Source organism: Protopterus annectens, chromosome 8.part0 (assembly GCF_019279795.1).
Source record: "Protopterus annectens isolate FY-2018-M chromosome 8.part0, PAN1.0, whole genome shotgun sequence".
NCBI classification, from domain to species: Eukaryota; Metazoa; Chordata; order Ceratodontiformes; family Protopteridae; genus Protopterus; species Protopterus annectens.
Genome location: NC_056741.1, coordinates 1,826,818,213 through 1,826,838,177, shown reverse-complemented (window position 1 = coordinate 1,826,838,177; position 19,965 = coordinate 1,826,818,213). Strand labels below are relative to the sequence as shown.

General features: G+C 38.9%; 1 protein-coding gene across 1 annotated transcript in view; it reads right to left on the bottom strand.

Annotated features, from left to right (window-relative positions):
• The window catches only part of FCSK (fucose kinase), a 1,855,962-nt gene that overhangs the window by 220,100 nt on the left and 1,615,897 nt on the right, over window positions 1-19,965 (bottom strand). The window contains exon 16 of the mRNA XM_044081314.1: window positions 3,535-3,701. Coding sequence (XP_043937249.1) covers window positions 3,535-3,701 — 167 coding nt within the window. The remainder of the gene's footprint in view (window positions 1-3,534; window positions 3,702-19,965) is intronic.

Sequence of the window (19,965 nt, the reverse complement as noted above, 5' to 3'; positions counted from 1 at the left end):
TCCCTGGAACTCTGAGATTATTCCTGGTCTTTCTTTCTAGCAGTGTTTAACATGAAATTAATCTTTGTATATGTTATTATATTCGTGCTTCCTCAGAGCTTATCTCCCTGGAACTCTGAGATTATTCCTGGTCTTTAATATGAAATTAATCTTTGTATATGTGATTATATTTTTGTGCTTCCTCAGAGCTGATCTCCCCGGGCCGCCACTGAAAATGGACATGTATCCAGTTAGACTAGCCCGGTCAACAAATGTAAAATAAAATAAAAAAAAATAAATAAATACTTCTCTAGACACATCAAAAAAACTTGAAGGGCCTTAATTGTTCCAGATGAAAAAGATCTCTGGATTCAAAAACCTTAGTTACCATGATAGACTTGAAGCCTTGCTTCTGTACTCACTAGCCTATAGACTTCTGACTGGTGACTTGTGCCTTGCCTACCATGTCATCAGAGATACTGTTATCCTTGACCGTCTCTTCATCAGCAAATCTGACAGTGCCGCTAACAGCAGAATTGACCAAATCAAACAAACCATTCAGTAAAAATTGCAAGAAAGACCTAGCCAAGTTAGTGTCTTTACTGTGTAATGCCATAAAACTCCTGTAGCAGATTGCACAATAGCTGCAGAAATCAAGCAAGGAAGACCTAGCCATATCAGTCTTTACTGTGCAATACCATAAACCTCCTGTAGTAGATTGCATGGAGGTTAGAAATCACTAGGAATAGAGACTGGATATGCAATTCACAAGGAAACAATGGGAGGACATGCATATGGCTCCCAAATATGCAACTAAGTCTAGAAGATTTAGGATTTTTGTTTGGAAGTGTTTGCATAGGTATTTTTATACCCCATGCAGATTCTAAAGATTTTTTTTCATCGGGTAGACTGCAAATGTTGAAAATGTGACAGGGAAGAAAGAGGTAACTGGGAACATATGTTTTGGGAGTGTAACGAGTTGTAGACATTAAAAATTCCCAACAGAGTGCTCTCAGAAATATTGGATGAGCAACTAACTAAGGAAATAATTTTTTCTGAGCCGGGATAATAAATCTGAATTGCCTAGACATAACAAGGCCTTGTTAAGTTTAATTCTGGTGGCTGCTAAAAAAGCAATTACTAGAAAATGGAAATCTAAGTCTACACTAACTGTATTTGAAGTAGTGAATATTATACAGAGATAAAACAACTTGAAGTGAGATCTTCAGAAAAGGGTAGGAACAAATTGCATAGAAAAAAATGCAAATTGTGGAAACAGTACATATAAAGCAATGTTTTGGACGAACAGTCAGGCTTAAGGGAAGGCAGGAATTGATCAATTTATGTTATTCTTGGTTTGATGAGAACTATAGAATATATGTGATGTGTAATGTTTGCAACTGTGAGCATGTTAACATGGTTTGTTTTCTTTTATATAACTGTACGTTTGCCTGTGTCTTAAGTCATAATTCAATAAAGGTGTTAAAAAGAACTCTTGTAACAGAGGTCCATGGGATATATGCAAATGGCCCTGAAGGACTTACTAGAATTTCAAATACATGGCTTCTGAATGCCTGTGACCTTTTACTTTGACTTTTTATTTTTTAAGCCTTTACCAGTGCATTCAGGCCAATAAAGCCAAACCTGACCAGCCATGTTGTTTTGCTTTTTTTTTTTTTTTTGAGATCATCAGTATAGCATACGTGGGTGGTTTGGCCAAACTTTGGAAACACAGAGCTTAAATCCAAGCCTGATGTCCATAAACATTTAGTTGCTTGAAAAATGTCCCACATAACATCCAAAGCAAAGGGTAAAAAGGTCACATAGGCAAACTATTCGGTCAAAACTGCAAGAAACCCAGACAAGCTAAAGTCTTCACTATGTAGTACCTTAAACCTCTGGGACTAGAGATATTTTGCAGGCATTACACAGTACACATATGTACTGTGATATGCTTGACTGTATTTGGCAGTGAGTATGCTTTCTTCTATTACATCATGTCCTTCTCGAACATGTGAATGATGTTACAGACACAGGACATATCTCATACCTCTCAACTGTACAGATTTTTGCCTCATATTTTTTGTTCTGTTCCTTAAAAATTTGTGATTTTGTAACAAATCACTGGGATGATCTGAGGACTGATGTCACTAAATAATGATATACGCTTGTGTTTCAGATTTCACATCCGTCAGAAAAATGCATGCTAAGACAAATTCTGTTATTCAAGCAACTTTCTAAGTTTACAAGAGCAATATTTAAAATCTGTCCCTATTTTGGGCCTTTGTCCCCCATTCTGTGAGGCTTTGCCCAGATTTTTTGTGCTAAGAGGTTGAGAGGTATGGATGTATGGTTCTCCCAATGAATTTTCATGATTAAAACACTTACCCTGAGATACAGTATACATCTGAAGTAATGTTTGTGGCACACACTATATATTACATATCACAAAGAATTGTCTCTTATTTTACAATGGATTCTGTGTTTGCTTGTTGTCTCCCCAAATGCAGCAGTCAGTAGTGTCTCCTGAAAGCTATGTTTTTATAGTATATATTCAAATACCACAGCTTAAATTTATAGCTGAATGGAAAACGGTGATAATAGTAACTGGACTTGCCCCAGTTATACTGTGTTAAATGCCTGGATATTTTTTTTCTGCGAAAAATGAATATATAAAGATAAAAGCTAAATTATGTTAAATTAAGTAAATGTTAAAAGTAAAAGTACTGTGCTTGTTCCTACATTCTACTGTAAGCATGGGTGATCATGTCATAGTGACAGGGCAAGAGATTCCACAACAGATGGGCAAATTATGTTGGGTCTCAAACTACAGAATATCTGTTAGTCTTTTTTATTTAATGCCAGAGAAGGATCAGTGGAATATCATCAACGTTTTCTATTTTTTCTGCATTTGACTGACCACTCAAGACACACACATTGCGCAAGTCCACTTATGCTGTACTGATGCTTCACTGTTTCACTACTCTATTCAAATAAGCCAGTTCCATTCACTCATTAACAGTTGCCACCACACACTTTTTTTTTCATTTTCCTGGTTTACACAGTGCTTTATAAGTGCATTGCAAGTATTCATGCAGCACTAATACATGCGTGTCTACTAATATGCCCTACTGACTAAAGAGTGACATCACAAGGGCCATAGCACACATGGAGAAATGTGTGTCTTATTATGAAATTTCACTTCCAGCAAAAGAAATTAGATATGGTGCACTGTTTAACAGATACATAAAATAAATGCAAACATCCACACCTGTCTAAAAGTACTAACCTGAGTTTTCACACCTGAAGATGAAAACTTAAGCCTTCTGCTGTTTCCCTTAAACTGACTTGTAGAACAGTACAAAAGGTAAAAGTTTCACAAAGGTTTCCATGGTGGCAAAAACAATTTCTGAATATATATCAGAAGGAGGGATGACAAAATGATAAGCCAGCCTCCAGCAGACCAAGCATATAGCAACAGCATTTATTACATCTAATGGCAGTTAACCAAGTATAATAACGAGCCCCTTCTAAAGAAGGCTGGTATGCTCCTACCTGAAACATCAATTCGTGCAGGGCATTCTGCTATTACCCACAGACTCACAGAAGGCAGATGTGTCTCAGTGATGGTGACAAAGCAACAGGCGGACATTACAGCTTGCCGGATGAGGATCTGCTCAGCTCCTTCATAGTGACGGGCAGCCCGAACTAAGAGGTCTGGTCTAGAACAATATAAAAAAAAATGAAGTATTTCATAAAGACAGGTTCTCTGGTATATTATTAATATTTGTACACTACATTTTAAAACAATCGATGAATAGTATCAGAATAAGTTTACTGTGGTGGCCGAGTACTGCAGTTAATGCACAACTGCTGAGGTAGCTGAGTAGGTTTACTGTGGTGGTCGAGTATTGCAATTAATGCACAGCTGCTGCAGTACTTGAGAAGGAGCATTGCTACTTCTACAGCACTAATCTGAGTTCTGGAAGAGAATGCACTCACCTCTGTGGCTGATTTCAACAGGAAGCACATAACATTTCTCACTGACAGCTCTGCAGCAGGGAGAGAGCTTCCATTCTGTCTGCAGACTTGCATAAACAAGAATTCACTCTCTACAGGAATGAGTACTGTAACCAAACATCACTGAAATGCTGGTCACTGAACTCAACCATCCTTCATCTTTTCACATATGACCCTGATCATAAATTCTCAAAACATCCTGGCAGTTATCTTTAATAAACATGTCAGCATATTGCTGTAGTGCAGTCAGTGCTGTTAATCATAATCCTTCTGACTCAGAAGTCAAAAGAAAAAAAAAATTAAAGAAGACTGGTAAAGGTATGGTCTAAACTGCTAGCTAATGTTCTGAAAGGTAACTGAAATAACAGACATATTCTTAACCTATTAACTGATCTAAATAGGGACCTTTCCTTGATGTGCCTACCAATGGTTTATCCTCTTGTCAATTCTAGTCCTGGACACTCCCATGTGTGTTGGCGGGTCTATATTAGTACAGCAAAGTCTGCTATGAGTGAATACCATTTGGGTGACACCAAATGTGCGAATATGGGAAACATTGCAAGAATGAACGGAGATTGCCGTAGGGAATTCTTCCCTTTACTTCAATGTAGTGTGATGTCGGAGTTGGTATATTTAAGTAGCGGGGTGTGGGGGGTGCAGGGGGGCTTGCCCCCCTGCATAAAACACTTTATGACAGTTTGCCTAAGTTTTGTTTTTTTCGGATTCGAAATTTGCAAACTTCAACCATATGGTGTTGACCGTATGGTATTCGGAGTATGAAACTTTTGTTCCAATAATATAGACCCCGTGTTGGCACATATTCTATTTATTAGTTTGTATTAAAATTGGCAATCCACTTTGAAAATATTTGCTGCTTAACTATTAGTCTTTCCATCCATGAAGTACATGAGATGAAAAGTTGTTCTGTCTTCTTTAATACCTTGCTTCATCTAAAACTTGGGCTGGGCTGTTACTGCAATTCCAGGGTGTTAATGACTGAAGCTCTACCTTGATTTTTATCCTGACAAAGAAAACTGGGAGATCAATGGACTGGTTTAGGGAAAACAAATCACATTCTTAAGGAAACTGGGTTCATCTTAAGGCAAAACCAAATTCTTATGAAATATCAACTAGGTTTCCAGCAGATATGGGCCTACAACTCAAAAGATCATGCAAAGGAGTTTGCTACCAACAAAAACATTTTCCTAGAAGCCTGCAGGTCTTAACTGGGAGATAGGCTAACCTATCAATCATTATGTTCAGATACCATGGTGTATAGTGGTTCATGTTTGGTGAACAAGCTCAAGGTCTACTAGCCATCAAGGAGCTTGATGCCCTCAATCTCATGTTGGAACTTACAAGTATTCATGTAGACGTGAGACATGATTCACATTACAGGTTCATAGGTACTTACTAGACTATTGATCTGTGAGGATCTTAAGAAGCCTAGCCTTATATTTCCAAAGTAGTTTTTAATCCTTATAATTTGTGTATAAATAACCCAGAAACATTCAGAACAAAGATATGTTGAGACATTTCCATGTTGCCTCTATCAGTCGGGTGCAAGGGTGTTAAACTGGAAGTGAATTTGTGGTTACCAATCAAGTCTTCCAAATTACGTTTGAACAGAGAAAGAGACGTGCTTTGCTTTATGTGGAGTGGAAGATGGTTCCATAGAACCTGTATTCTTTGAGATTTATACCTATCCTTCCAACATTTTCCACTTGTGTTGCAAAACAGATTGAGATACCTTGAGCTGGTGTTTATGCCACCGCTGCACATATCAATGAGTTCGACAGGGCAGGGTTTGTTAAAGCTCTATATAGGAGGCAGAGGCTGTATCTCAGTAGCCTGTATAATATAGAGAAGAGGGACAATAACCCGGATAGCTTTTATGATTTAGGTCCTTAATTGTCTTAGTGAGGAAGCACTGTGGTCATTCTAGTTGAGCCACATGTTTGGACAAGTACATACCAAAAGGGGCATTATACTCAATGATCAGCCTAATGGGTGCAAAATACAATGGAATAATTAAATTCCTGGACTTGGATGCCATACATTTAGATAAACGTTATGTCATGAAAAAGATGTGATGTATGAAAGTTATGTACTTATAAAGCTAGATCTATGCTGTCAATTTGTCCAGTTCAACAACTGGGTATTCGGATCTGAATGGATCGAACCTCAGCGCTTTAAGAGCTTGGATCCAGGGATGTGACTCCTTCCCTATCCATAATTCCTTCTGGTCCTCAGATTACCTCAGACTGAGTTTGCCTCCTTAGAGTTAGAAATCTCTAATAGGAAACAAACAGGCTTAGCTGACCACTCTCTGACAAACAGGGCACAAGTAAAGACTGCAAGAAAGGCTGTCCAAGAGACAAGGCCCCTGGTCAGGTCCACCCGTCCAGAGATGCATCAAATGTTGCTACATGCGAACTGTTAAACCTTAGACCTGGCAAAAATCCTGCCTAGGGTTTGTCAAACATTGCAACATATCTAATGCAAAATTTCTCTTCCCTGATCTTGATAAATGCACACCATCTTGTCTGAACATGTGTGCCCAAAACTAGGTTTGTATGCTCTACACATTTCCATTTTTTAAAACGGTACATTTTTTCCATGTAGGTATTTACCCCAAAAATCTTTTCATTCACAATCACCGGACTATCCTTTCTACATGTGATTTGTGAAGAATATGTCCTAACACCAGTAAGAGGACTTTAAGTTCCCTACTAACAGTCAGACAGTCCTTGCGGATGAGATCATTTGTACCAATATGAATAAAAACAGATCCGTACTTCCTTACATTAAGGCATTCTAAGGCTTGTCTCACATCTTCTATTTTTGCTCCTGGGAAGCATAACACTATTCAATGTTCATTATCTTCTCTACAAATGTTAAGTATTGGTTCCTCTAATAATTGAATTTCCAATTATAAGAATATCTTTCCTGACTAGATCTAAAGAATCTTTAACTTCTAATACAGTAATATCTGCTCTATTAATTGTTACAAAGGAATGATATTCATCATCATTAGTCTTATTAATACCACTGTTTTCATTGCATATTAAATTTGCAAGCATACAGTTCTCATCCAGTTGGCTTTGTACATCCACACTGTGAGCCATGTGGTCAACATCTGTCTTTCTCTTCTTTTTTTTCTTACAGTAATGTTCTTCAATCCTTCCACGTTCAATTCTGATTTCTTCCTTTTCACCTGCCCCTTGCCTCTTCTTTCTACCTTCTCTTTTGGAAAAATGATGCCTTTTTCTGTAGACTGAAGGTTTTCTGATAGAGAAATGTTATCATTCTCTGTAGTCTGTGTGTTACATAACAAAACAGTGTCCATTTTAGTTATGTATTCTCTTTATTTTAGAGACAAGAATCAGTTTCTTTTTCTTCCTTGTTATTTGTTGTGAACTTCTTCCTTTCTTTCTTTTTTGTTTCCTTGTAAACACTATGGATCCTCAGACTGCTGAATGCTTGCATGTAGACTTTCAAAGTTGTCAGGGGCATCATCTTGTTTCATGGGGGTTGAATGATCTTTACAGACAACAGACACATCTCACTTCCTAAATGTGTTCTATTTGCTCTTTGCCTAACATTATTGATCTCACCCCACTCCAGTCATTAATATATGTAACAACAGTTCTGCAAGCCATGCCAATTGCACAAGTGAAAACATCATCAGCAAGTCTAGATTTACTACTAATAATGGTAAGCAAATCATCCAACTCTTGACATGAGGAACACAGATCACCAGTGTTATCAGGTGTTACCTTTAAATGTGGATTGCATTTATTACACCGTACAACATATTTGTGCTTTAGCTAATCATTAATGGCATACTCATTGAAATAATCCATATTCAGCTTGAAACAAATACAAAATTCTAAAAGAAAAGAATAATCAAACTCAGTAACCACCGAATTCAAAGAGAACTTAAATCAACTTGTATGAGATAAATCACACTAGCAATATACAACTAAATACTGAAGTACACTAAAGTTGTTCTAACTGTTCAAGTTCTGAAAGTCACACAAAAGCTGTAATTCCTTTAATATCGCTCGCAGTCACATTTCTTTTTAACAGTAAAGATCAATAAATCACAAACCAAGATAGGATAAGCTCTGGATTGTCCTCTCTGCAGTCTGTGTGAATTTATAGCTGACAAGGCCCCTTGGGATGGCTACAGTTTGCCTGTTTAAAACCTATCCCTTTCTAACAACCAACAGTGAAAATTAAAGGGAAACAACAAAATATAAAACAAAGTAAATCATATTGTCTACAAGCTATCCCTTCCTTCCTACAAACAGTGAAAAACAGTTGTAAAAATTAAAATATACATTAAAATAAAACTTCTCTTACCAGTCAACTCCACAGTAAATCGGAAACAAAGATAGGATTGTTTAACTAAGCTCTGGATTGTCCTCTTTGCAATCTGTGTGAATTTATAGCTTTCTAGGCCCCTTGGGATGGATAGAGCTTACCTGTCCAAAACCTATCCCTATCTAAAAACCAGCAGTGGAAATTAACAGGAAAACAACAAAATATAAATCAAAGTAAATCTTCCTGTCTACAAGATATCCTTTCCTTCCTACAAACAGTAAAAAACAGTGGTAAAAAATAAAATATAAATTAAAATAAAACTTCTTTTACCAGTCAACTCCACAGTAAATCACAAACCAAGCTAGGATTGTTTAGATAAGCTCTGGACAATGAACATCTAGCAAATGTAAGACATATTTTCCTTTGTTTGAGATCTTTGGGAAAAACACTGGTAGACTGATAGTTTGATTACTGGTGAGAAACGTAGAGGGAGAGGCAGTGACTGGATTTGAATGCCTTGGTGTCTTTTGGGCCAGATCAGAAAGCTCCAATGGCTCCAGTGAAACTTTCCTGGACTTTTCTGATTTCTTTTCCAGTTCTTTTTCCTTTTCTCTGCCTGACTCCTTGGGATTTTCTCTCTGCTTCTTCCCTTCAAACTTTTGTTTTCTCTGTCTTCTTAGTTGAAGGAGAAGAAACCTCTGGAGCACGAATGGCCGACCTCCCCACTTAGGAAGGAAGACCTGGAAGTGAGATCTTTAGAAAAGGGTACACTGTCAGAAATATTGGGTGAGCAAATGGGTGTAACTAAGGAGTTTTTTTTGAGCTATGATAAAGAATTGGAACTGCTTAGACATAGTAAGGCCTTGTTAAATTTAATTTTGGTGGCTGCCAAAAAAGCAATTACTAGAAAATGGAAATTAAAGTCTAAACCAACTGGAGTAGAAGTAGTGAATATAGTAACTGAGACAAAATAATTGGAAGTGGGATCTTTAGCAAAGAGGAGGAGCAAACTACATAAAAAATGGGAACTGTGGGAACAATACATGCAGAATAATGTTTTGGAAGAGGAATGAGGTTTGAGGAAAGGCTGGAATTGAATGAGCTTTGTAATGCCTGACTGACAATGACTGCACAGATTACAGATGATGTATAATGATGCAACTGAAAATATGCCAATATGGTTTGTTTTCATTTACAGTATATAAATGTATTATTGCCTATATCATAAGTAATAATTCAATAAAAATGTTTCTTGTTAAAAAAAAACAATATAGAAGAGTTTTTTTTAAGAACAAAGAAGGATGTACCACAGTAAGAGAAAAAACTCTGAAAAAAACTCCAAAATAGATAAAAAAAAAAATTACAAATAGCACTTATTGTTAATGGGGAAAAAAGCAGAGCATTCAAATCGCACATCCTGATGGAAAGTGGCAAACAAGATCTGAGGTAATCTGGGGGACAGAGGGAGTTATGGGTATGGGAAGAGTCAGAGCCCTGGATCCAAGCTCCAGGGCTCTAACTCCTAAGGTTGGGTCTAATTACCCAATTATTGAATCAGACGAAAAAGGCAACATCGGATCATTTGCTATTAGTTCTGCACTGTGCTGAGTATTGTGTCTTAAGTTTCTAATATAGTTGTAGAAGGCTTTGTGGTTATCCTTTATCTGCATGGCTATTTTTACCTTATATCTGGCTTTAGTTGATTTGAGCAGGGTCCATAGTGTTTGATTAGTTTAGCAAGAGTATTTTTGTTATCTTGAGAGTTAAATTTATTTTTGTGCATAATGAGTTTTTTTCTTTTATTATAGAACCTGTATATATTAGGATTCCACCATAGGGGTTTATTTTTTTGAGTTTTTTTAATTTGGCATTATATTTATTTCTGAATGGGACAGATGTGTCAGCACAGCTATTTACAGCCACATAAATAGTGAAGTTGTCAAAATGGAAGGGACTTTTAAATTTAGCCAGATCATCACTCAGTTTTAGTAGATTAGCCTTCTCATAATCTCTGAATACCGAAGTATTAAAAGGTGCTTCAGGCTTCAAACCTATGGTGACTGTGACTGATTTGTGGCCTGATTTGACCAGGGAGGAAATTAGAATTGGTAGGAAGCAAAGCTGCCACTGCCTAATTTAGGTAAAGACCAAATCCAAAATGTTGTCATCCCCTGGTTGAAGTGAGGACAGACTGGTCCTGAAAGTTTGTATTGATAAAGTCTAGAAATTTCTTGGCATAAATGTTTGAGGATGTACAAGTCTCCGAGTTTTTAGAGGGTAGTTTAAGTCTCTTAATAGAATGGTGTTTGGCTTAATACATAGGGACTCCATACTAGTTACGTAGGAGGTGTGAGCCAAAGGGAACACAGAAGTGGGTCCCATAGTTAGTTATGGTATGATAACAGGGTTTATTAATATATTAAGTTGGACATGGAGAAGTCCCAGAATCTTGTACAGTGAACCTGGTGGTGAATTTTTTTTTTGTTTTTTTGAGAATATGAACACACCCCTACCTTAGTGCCTTTGCCTAATGTGGTGAGCATTGGTACCCTAGACTGGTGGACTGCTTTTGTTGATCTTGATCTAGGTCTCTCTGACGATGCATATATCAATGTCTCCCAGTTTAAGGAGTGCTTACAGAAAGTGTAGGAAGTGGAGGTTTTGTTAAAGCTCCTAGTGTTGAGCAGCAATAAAAAGAAGTTATGTATTCACCATAACATTCCATCTGTGTTGTGCATTTTCATTCTCCCTCAACAGTAAGGGTTCGGATCCGATCCTTGGATCTGACTTGGCTGTTACTAGAGCTTGTGGACACCTAAAACCTCTGTGGTTCCTCCGCACCCACACTGCACCAACCCCTAACATACCTTAGATCTCGTTTGCTGGATGACAAAAAGTAACAGCTATTAATATAACATCTTTGACTAACATCTTTAACAGAGCAAGCCACATCTGGAGCTCAAAATAAAGTACAGTGGTGCCCCTATACACTCTTGTACTTCCAGAAGTATATCATGACAAAGGATGGGGGTTGGTTGGAGGGGAGTTGAAGAATGAAAATGAACAACAAAGATGGAACGTTATGGTAAGTACATAACTTCTTTATCTCATGATGTCAATTTTCATTCATTCCTCAACAGTTGGGACAGAGTCCCCAGCTACCTAAAACACCGGGAGGACTCTAAGGAAGGATATTCTTGAGCATGGTTAAACCAAAGAAAGCTCTTCCCTTCAAGACCAGTTCTAGTTTTTAATGAGTAATAAGGTATGAGGATTAGCCCAAGTTGCAGCCATACATACGTCGTCCATTAAATACCTAGATAAAAATACCGATGAGGGCCAAAGTTGCCTTTGTAACTCATTTACCTAATTTGGAATCAACAAAGGAGATAAATAGTTGATCAGATTTTTTAATTTCTTTTGTTCTATGTAAGGAGAAACATAATTGTCTATGAACATCTAACAAGTATAACATGTATTCTTCCTTTGTTTTCAAATTTTGGAAAGACAGGCAGATTAATGGACTGATTAATGCTGAATTCTGACACCACCTTAGGAAGGAAAGAAGGGTTAGTTTGTGGTGCTACTCTATCCCTATGAAAAATCAAGTAAGGAGGTTTAGAGGACAATGCTTGGTGTTCAAAAATACTTCTGGCTGAGGTAATGACCACTAGAAAAATTGTTTTCCAGGTCAGGAATTTAAGATCACATTTTGCTGCTGGTTCAAACGGTGAATGAATTAAGACCTGCAGTACTAAATTCAAGTCCCATGATAGAGGTGGGTCTTTGTAAGGTGGTCTCAACAAAAGAGTGCTTCTTAAGAAGGCCTTACAAAGCTTAGCTGAAACAAGGGAAGAGTTTTCAAATCCAATGTGAATGTTAGAGATTGTTGAAAGCTGAACTCTAATGGTTGAGGAGCTAGCTCCTTCATTGAAAATTGTCACCAAAATCTCAAGAACACTTTGTACAGAAACTACGAAAGGGTCATTAAGTTTCTGCTGCACCCAAAAACAAATCTCTTTCATTTACTTCTGTAAAGTTTCCTTGTAGGAATTTTATGGGAAGATAAAAGTATATGATGGAATGGGGATGAAAGCATAGGTTGGCTATTAATGGAAGTGGAGAAACCACAATGTCAGACTTAGTTTTGAAATATCCAGGTGAATCATGCCTGTTGGGTGAGGCAGGTCAGGAATTGGATCCAGAATCCAAGGTGGGTAAAAAAGATGAGGCCAAAGAAAGGGGAACCAAATCTGTTGAGGTCAGTAAGGTGAAATGAGGGTGACTCTGCTCTTCAACCTGGCAGCTTTCTGTAGAAATTTGGGGATCAAGGGAGTTGGGGATAAGCATAAAGGAGACCGGGGGGGGTGCAATTGGAGAGCAGTGCGTCCCTCAGTGATTCCCCTGATGGGTGGATTAGGGCAAAGAAGCTGCACTTGTTTAGGGGAGAATCAAAAAGATTGCAGCAAGGCTGGCCCCAGTGATGAAAAATCATTTCTGCCACTTTCATGTTGAGAGACCACTCGTGAGGTAGAAGAATAGACCTGCCCAATTTGTCTGCTATCATGTTGGAGTTCCCCAGAATGTGCATTGTTGTCAGAAAGTGGTTGGATGAGATTGCCACACTCTGATGGCTTCTCAACACAAGGGATAAGACCAGGTTACTCCTTGTTTGTTGATGTACCAAACTATTGACATATTGTCTGTTTGAATCGTAATTGTCCCAAAAGGGAGACAGTTTTGGAAGCCTGGAAGGCTGCAGTGCTAAGAGCACTGCTCTCATTTCCAGGACACTGATGTACATGTTGGCCTCTTCAGGGGACCAAGTGCCTTAGACTGTTTTCCTCAGGAAGTGCCCCCCCAACCGATATGGGATGTGTCCATGGTCACTATGGCCTTGAGCTGAGGGAGAATGTAAAGATGACCTTGTAAAACTTGGATCTAATCAAATCCACCACCAAAGGTAATTCTTTCATGCCTGAGTGATTCTTATTTGGGCAGACATTCATTGATAATCAACAATTGCGTTGCTAGCATCTATTGAAGAATTCTCATATGAAATCTTGCCAAGGGAACTAAGATTATGTCAGTTGACACTGACCCTAAGGCTTGAAGAATCAATCAGGCCAAATTTTGGTACTGTAAACTATTTCTCCAACCTGAAATCTGACAGTTTGCTCACTTGCTAGAGGAAGAGAAGCTGTTAGTGATACCATATTAAAATCTGTCACTATAAACTCCAGTATCTGAGAAGGTTTGAACTGAGATTTATTGTTAGTTATGGTAATTCCTAGAAAGGAGCAAGTTTGGAGTACCTGATTCCTCACTCTTATTAGCACATGCCTGGTTGGGGCAATGATGAGCCAATCATCTAGATATGGAAACACCCAGAATCCCTGCAGTCTGAAGTCAGCTGCTACCACTGCCATGCATTTGGTGAACACCCTGGGGGCTGTGGTAAGAACAAAGGGCAGGGCTTGAAACTGGTAATGAGTGGCTCCTAGCGAGAAGCGTAAGTACCTTCTGGACTGTCTGTTCATTTTTATGTGATGGACCTTCAAGATGTGTACTATCGAGCACATCCAGTCAGTTTTGCCCAAAATGGGCAGAAGGGACAAAACCATGACCATCCAAAACTTTGTGCTGCTGGGCAGCATCTTCCATTTGAGTTCCTCACTTTGCCTCTGGAGGAACTGTCTCTATGTGGATCTTAGAACGGACCCTGATATTTTTGAACCACATTTTTCATCCTCCTCATTGGTTCCTAGAAAAGGTCTTTTGAGGGATTGAAAAACATACTCCCACAGCAGAGAGAGAGTCTTTCAATCTTTTTCGCACCTGGAGAATTTGTCTTTCACTCTGGGGCCAAATAAAGAAGTTCTGTCAAAGGGGGCATTGATGAAAGAGCACCTGAAGGGCTCTGCGAAGTCACACAAGTACATCCAGGTATGCCTCCTAACTGAGATGCCTGAACCCGCTGTCTTCAAGGTACCCTCAGCTGCATGAGAGATAAGCCAAATGGACGAGTTAGAAAAGGACTGTAGGGTCACCAACTGCAAGGGCAGAGAAGACTGAGCCTCAGCAGTAGTGGTCCCTGAAAGAGAATTTGACATTTCCTTAATCAAATCTCTTTGCAACCTAGTAAAATGTGCCAAACAGTTCAATGACCACAGAGCGAAGGTCACCGAAGCATAGACACACTTCCCAAACCTGTTCAAAGTCCTCGATTCCCTGTTAGGTAGATGGACAGTGGAAGTTTGTTCCGCAAGTTCCTTCTTAGTGGCCACCACCATGACCATAGCATCCACAGGTACTCCCTTGCTCCAATACTCCTTTCCTGCTGGTGGTGCCAGAATTCAATGTGGTCTCTTAGAGATATTTTCAACTGAGTCAGGATCTTTCCATGCCCGCTTCATGATCAAATCAATGAGCTTGTTAGCATGCAGAGCTACCCAAGAGGTAGACATGCCACATCCAAATGCCTCAAGGTATGCTGATTCCTTCAGAGAAGGATTTTCGGAGGAACAACCACCTCTTTGTTTAAGGATTTCTAGGATGTCTCCAACTGAGACGTCATTAGGTGGTGATCTTGGGGATCCATCCCCTTCGTCAAAATCATTATCATCTGTGATAGATTCCTGTGGGGAATCCAAGTGCCTCCTTTTGCACTTTCTCTTCTGTGGTACTTCTTTGGTGGGATGCTCTGGAGAAGTATCAGAAGAGACAGTGGTACTCTGCTGGGTAAATTGTAGTCTTTGGACTGACTGTCACACTTTGTAGTCACATGTTGATGATCAAGGCACAAAGAGACATAAGATCCTTAAGGGAGATCTAAGGGGGGAGAAACTAACTGTCCTAATGAAGCACAGAAAAATCTCCTCTCAACTTCAAAGGCGGAATGCCCAGGGGAGAAAGAAGTCAATGCAGCCGAGAAGACATGCTTCCACCCCATCGACACCATCACTCTGCCTCGAAGGCAGTCCACCCGAGGGGGGAGGTCAGAGCTGAGCTGTCCATTGCCAAGGCTCTGACAACTTCGGAGTCAACTCCAGCACCTCGGATCTGTCAGGGATGCTATGTCTCTGACAGTCAACCAGCTCCAAAGTCGTTGGAGCTGGAGCTCTCACAGAAGACTTCAGATCCGAGGATAACAGTATCCTTAGATCTGACACAGATAGGTTTGGCAAACTCAGATCCAAGGGCTCCAAAATGGATGGTTGGATTGGAGAAAGAGTTGATAGCGGAGGGGTACAGTGAACCAAAACTTCCTTACCAGAAGGGGTAGGAGCTGGAGGAACACCCATCTGTATTTGCACCATGAGAAATCTCATCATCATCCTATCCACATTGGCTTCAGTCAGACACCTGGAAGAACAAGAGGAGGCTAATAAGGAAGATTTTGAGCATCATCTCTTATGATGGATGGCACTGGGTCAATGGTGGGCTAGTATTGGGTCCAAGGAAGATGTTTTGGATCTGACAAAGTCTTCAGTCTTTTCTTTCTTTCTCGGAGGTTCCATCGATGATAAAGTGGAAGAACCAGACGGTCTCGGGGACCTTTTTGGAATCTCCTTAAGTTTCATTTTGGGGGGTTTGAGACCCAGTAATTGCTTCAGAAAAGGGAGTAGGCAATAATCCCCTCAAAATAAGTTTATTCTTGTGATCAGGAATCACACAAGGATTGAAATTTTTACAAATAGAACAATCCACATTTAGGTGTTCTGGGCCTAAACAATAAACACATAAATCATGTGTGTCTGAAATGTGAAGCTTATTCCCACGTTGCTTACATTTTTAAACCCCAAAGGGCCTTTCTCTGACATTTTGCTAATGAAGAAAGAGAAAAGGAAAGTTTTTTTTTCTAACAAGATTAGAAGGGTAAGGGAGAAAAGAGTACCAACAATGGTACCACAGAATACACAGGCTTGTAAGAAAAAGCTAACTGGGAAAAGGGATGTAAAAAGGAATAAATATTACCAACACTGGTAAGCAAGGACACACTAAGTGTAAAAAAGATATACGAGAAGAAGGAAGGCTACAAGGGCAAGACAAATATACTTAACTGAATGTAACTCGAGAGTTATGAATGACCATGTCTATTTCGTGAAAGTGGCGAACAAGATCTGAAGTATGTTAGGGGCTTGTGCATTGTGGGTAAGGAGGAGCTCCAGAACGTAAGCACTTTCACAGTTAATCTAACTGCTTCTTCAGATGTCTGAAGAAGCAGTTAGATTAACTGTGAAAGCACTTATGTCTGTTTGTTTAATAAAATAGTTTATATTATATTAACTCTGGAGCCATCGGCTTGTTTGACTTTTTTGCTGCTTGTTAGGTTTCTGTTTTTACTAAGTGGAGCATTTATCCGGAGCCTGTGGATACTGTTTTGTGAATTTGTAGTGAAGCTCAGGCACTGAATAAATAGGTTCCAATCCTTTTACTGTAAGAGTAAGGCAAATGAGTGCTGTCTAAATCACAGTTTTAACCTGGTTTGTAATTATTACCAGGAGAGTGGGCATGTTTGTGGGAGAGCCAAATCCCCAGGGTGTGTCCACAGAATGGGAGAGCCTAGAGGACTGGCTGCTGACAAGATTCCTCGCCTCTTAGTTATTGTAGTTACTCGTGTGTTGGACACTCCAAATTGGCCCTACGCATGAGTGCGTGTGTGCCTTCTGTGGAAGATTGGGCGCCGGGCTGGCAACTCGACACCATAAAAACTCCACTGCCAATCATGAGCAGACAGGTGATCCACTGTGGCGACCCTTAATCGGGAAAAGCCGAAAGAAGAAGAAGAAACAATATATAAAGAATACAACCCCCCCCCCCCGAAAAATGACAACACAAGGCAAATTGTTGATTGCTGAGTGGAGACTTCTCCCAGATTACCTATGAGAAAATTGCCCAGAGGTCCATCATAATGTTTTATTAGTATTAGTAAATTATCTAACAAGTGCTTTCCCTCTCGTGAGCTTTTTTAGATCTGCTTACAGGCAATGGCCCATCTTGGGAAAGAGGCATTGAGATGGGAAGGGGCTTCAGTGTAAATGGCACTGGGAAGCCAGTCAGACTAATGGGTAAAAGCTTTTAGTGGGTTATTGCTAGGATGGAAATGTCAAAATAGTGAAATAATACAGTTAAAACATTTACTTCAGACAAGTTCGCGGGTCATAAAGTTAGTCGGGTAAGGGTGGGGATATGCCTGCCTAATACTACTGTGAGCACTGTAGGGTGTTAATAGAATGTGAGCAATGTGGCCTGCCTCTAGCAATAAGCCCATGTTGTGCTGACAAGCAGTTAAAAATATAAACTGAGAGGGTTTCCAGGAGTGGCATGGCATAGTCGGATGATCAACATTTAGAAATGCTCGGCATCAGATGAGCTATGATAGGCAAAAGACTACCGAAAGGTAAAGAGTGGAGAGTGTCCAACCTGATAGATATTATAAATATTCTTTCCCTAAAGCAATAACAAAATTAAATGTATGCTGCAATGCAAAAAGAAAAGCATGTTTTTTATTAATACAATGTTTTGACTTGTAAAGCAAAGGTTAACTTGGAAATAAATGTGTCTTTCTAAAAAGCAGAAGTGTAACACAGAAACTGTGTGGTGAAGCAAGCAGCTATCTCAGACAGACATCTGCTAAAATAACTGTAAATATGTTTAAAAATGGTTCATGGAAAAAAGAACATATCTAGTTTTATGGGCTAAACAGAACTGTAAATGGCATCCTGTTATAATAATAAGGAAGCTTGTTCAACAGGAACTTTTCGTAAAGACTTCAGATACAAAAACCAAAGGAGGACAAGTGACAGAATCAGAAACCAGTCATGCAAATCACAAGGACATTAAAAATAACATCTGCTGCCCTTTGAAAGGGGTATATAAACTGGACATTATTTTCTCTTCTTCGGAGACGTATTAATCAAGTGTGCATTGATTTAGTTAATGAGAAGCAAAAGACTTTTTCTAGCTGTGTTATAACAGAAATGAAATAATCTCAGACAGTGTAACTGTTTGGACATACTACAACGGAAACAGCAGTACAGTGTGAGTCTGGTGATTCTTACATTTCACAACAATTTAACACGCAGACCAGTTACTTAGAGGCTGAAGATTCCACTAATGTGTGTGTTGGTAGGAGTAGGTGATAGCCAGGATGGAATATCAGAAAATAAAAAGTGAAATAGTGAGTAAGAGGAGGGGATAGTTCTGCCTATTGCTAGACCAAGAAAATGTAAGGTTGCTCATTGTGTGTAAGCCATGTGGCCATCCCGTAGCAACATGTCTGTATTGTGGTGAGGGTTAGGCAAACATTTAAAACTCTGGAGTTTTACCAGGAATGGCAAAGTGTAAATATCCAATGGAACACCATTTGAATGCTTGGCTAAAAGATGAGCACCTGACTTCAAGCCAGCAAATATCCAGGCCTCAACGCAACCTTCTCAGTAAACTGTGTCCTGAAAATTTGGCCACCATTTATTTTACTGATAATATACCAAACACTAGCACTGACGATTCAGAAGACAAACTGATTTTGAAAACTACCTTGACATCTAGAAATAACGTCCAAGTTATAAAACAATTTGCTCTTCTTGTTCTAACTTACAGTTTTGGGGTGATTAAGTGGCTCCAAAAGGTATTTGATTGGATACGAAAACAAAAAAAAAATGCTTCATATAGCTGCTCAACCAGGATCCTGTGTCTGTACCAAGAACCAAATGGTATGACGCCAATGTGGTGAAACTGGTCTACTGTTTTGTTTTTTTCTTCAGCAGCACTGTATTGTGCTTGTTTATTTGATGCCTGTTTGATGCCTGCTGGTTTAATATGTAACCATTTGGTATAAGGATGTCATTTTAATGTATTTTGTACACTGGTGAGATTAAAACTGGGAAGCTGAAAAGGAATTTTCTGGATACATTATTTCATGCTGCATTAACTGTGTGAAAACAGTGAGTACTCTGAAGACTGTTTACATTAAAAGGAAACTTCTGGGTGCATTAATTGTGTAAAAACAGTGAGTACTGTGAAGACTGTTTACATTAAAAGGAATGTGTGTGTGTGTATGTATATATATATATATATATATATATATATATATATATAGATATATTTATGTGTGCGTGTGTGTGTGTCTATATATGCATATGTGTGTGTGTATGTATATGTATGTATGTATATATAAATATATATATATATATATATATATATATCTATATGGATCTAGGACTGTTGAACAAAAGTTCAACAGTCCGAATCCACTATCACCGAACACACTTTAGTGAAAGCGCTTTCACCAAAAAAGCATTTCACTAAAGTGTGTTAAACAAAACAAAACAAAAAAATCATTAAATTAATGTTTTTGCAGGGGGGCAAGCCCCCCTGCATCCCCATGTCCCCCACACACACCCTACTTTAATATTCTCACTCCGAGATTGCACTACAGTGAGGAAAAGGGAATTTCCCCTTATCCACACTGTAGTACGACCTCCGCAACAGGCATACTTATGCAAAAGTTCTTCTTCGGTGAAAAGCACTTTTGCGTAAGTATGCCCAGCCGTTAGTGATTTGGTGATATTTTTATTCGGGGATCAGTACGGATCCCATATATATATATATATATATATATATATATATATA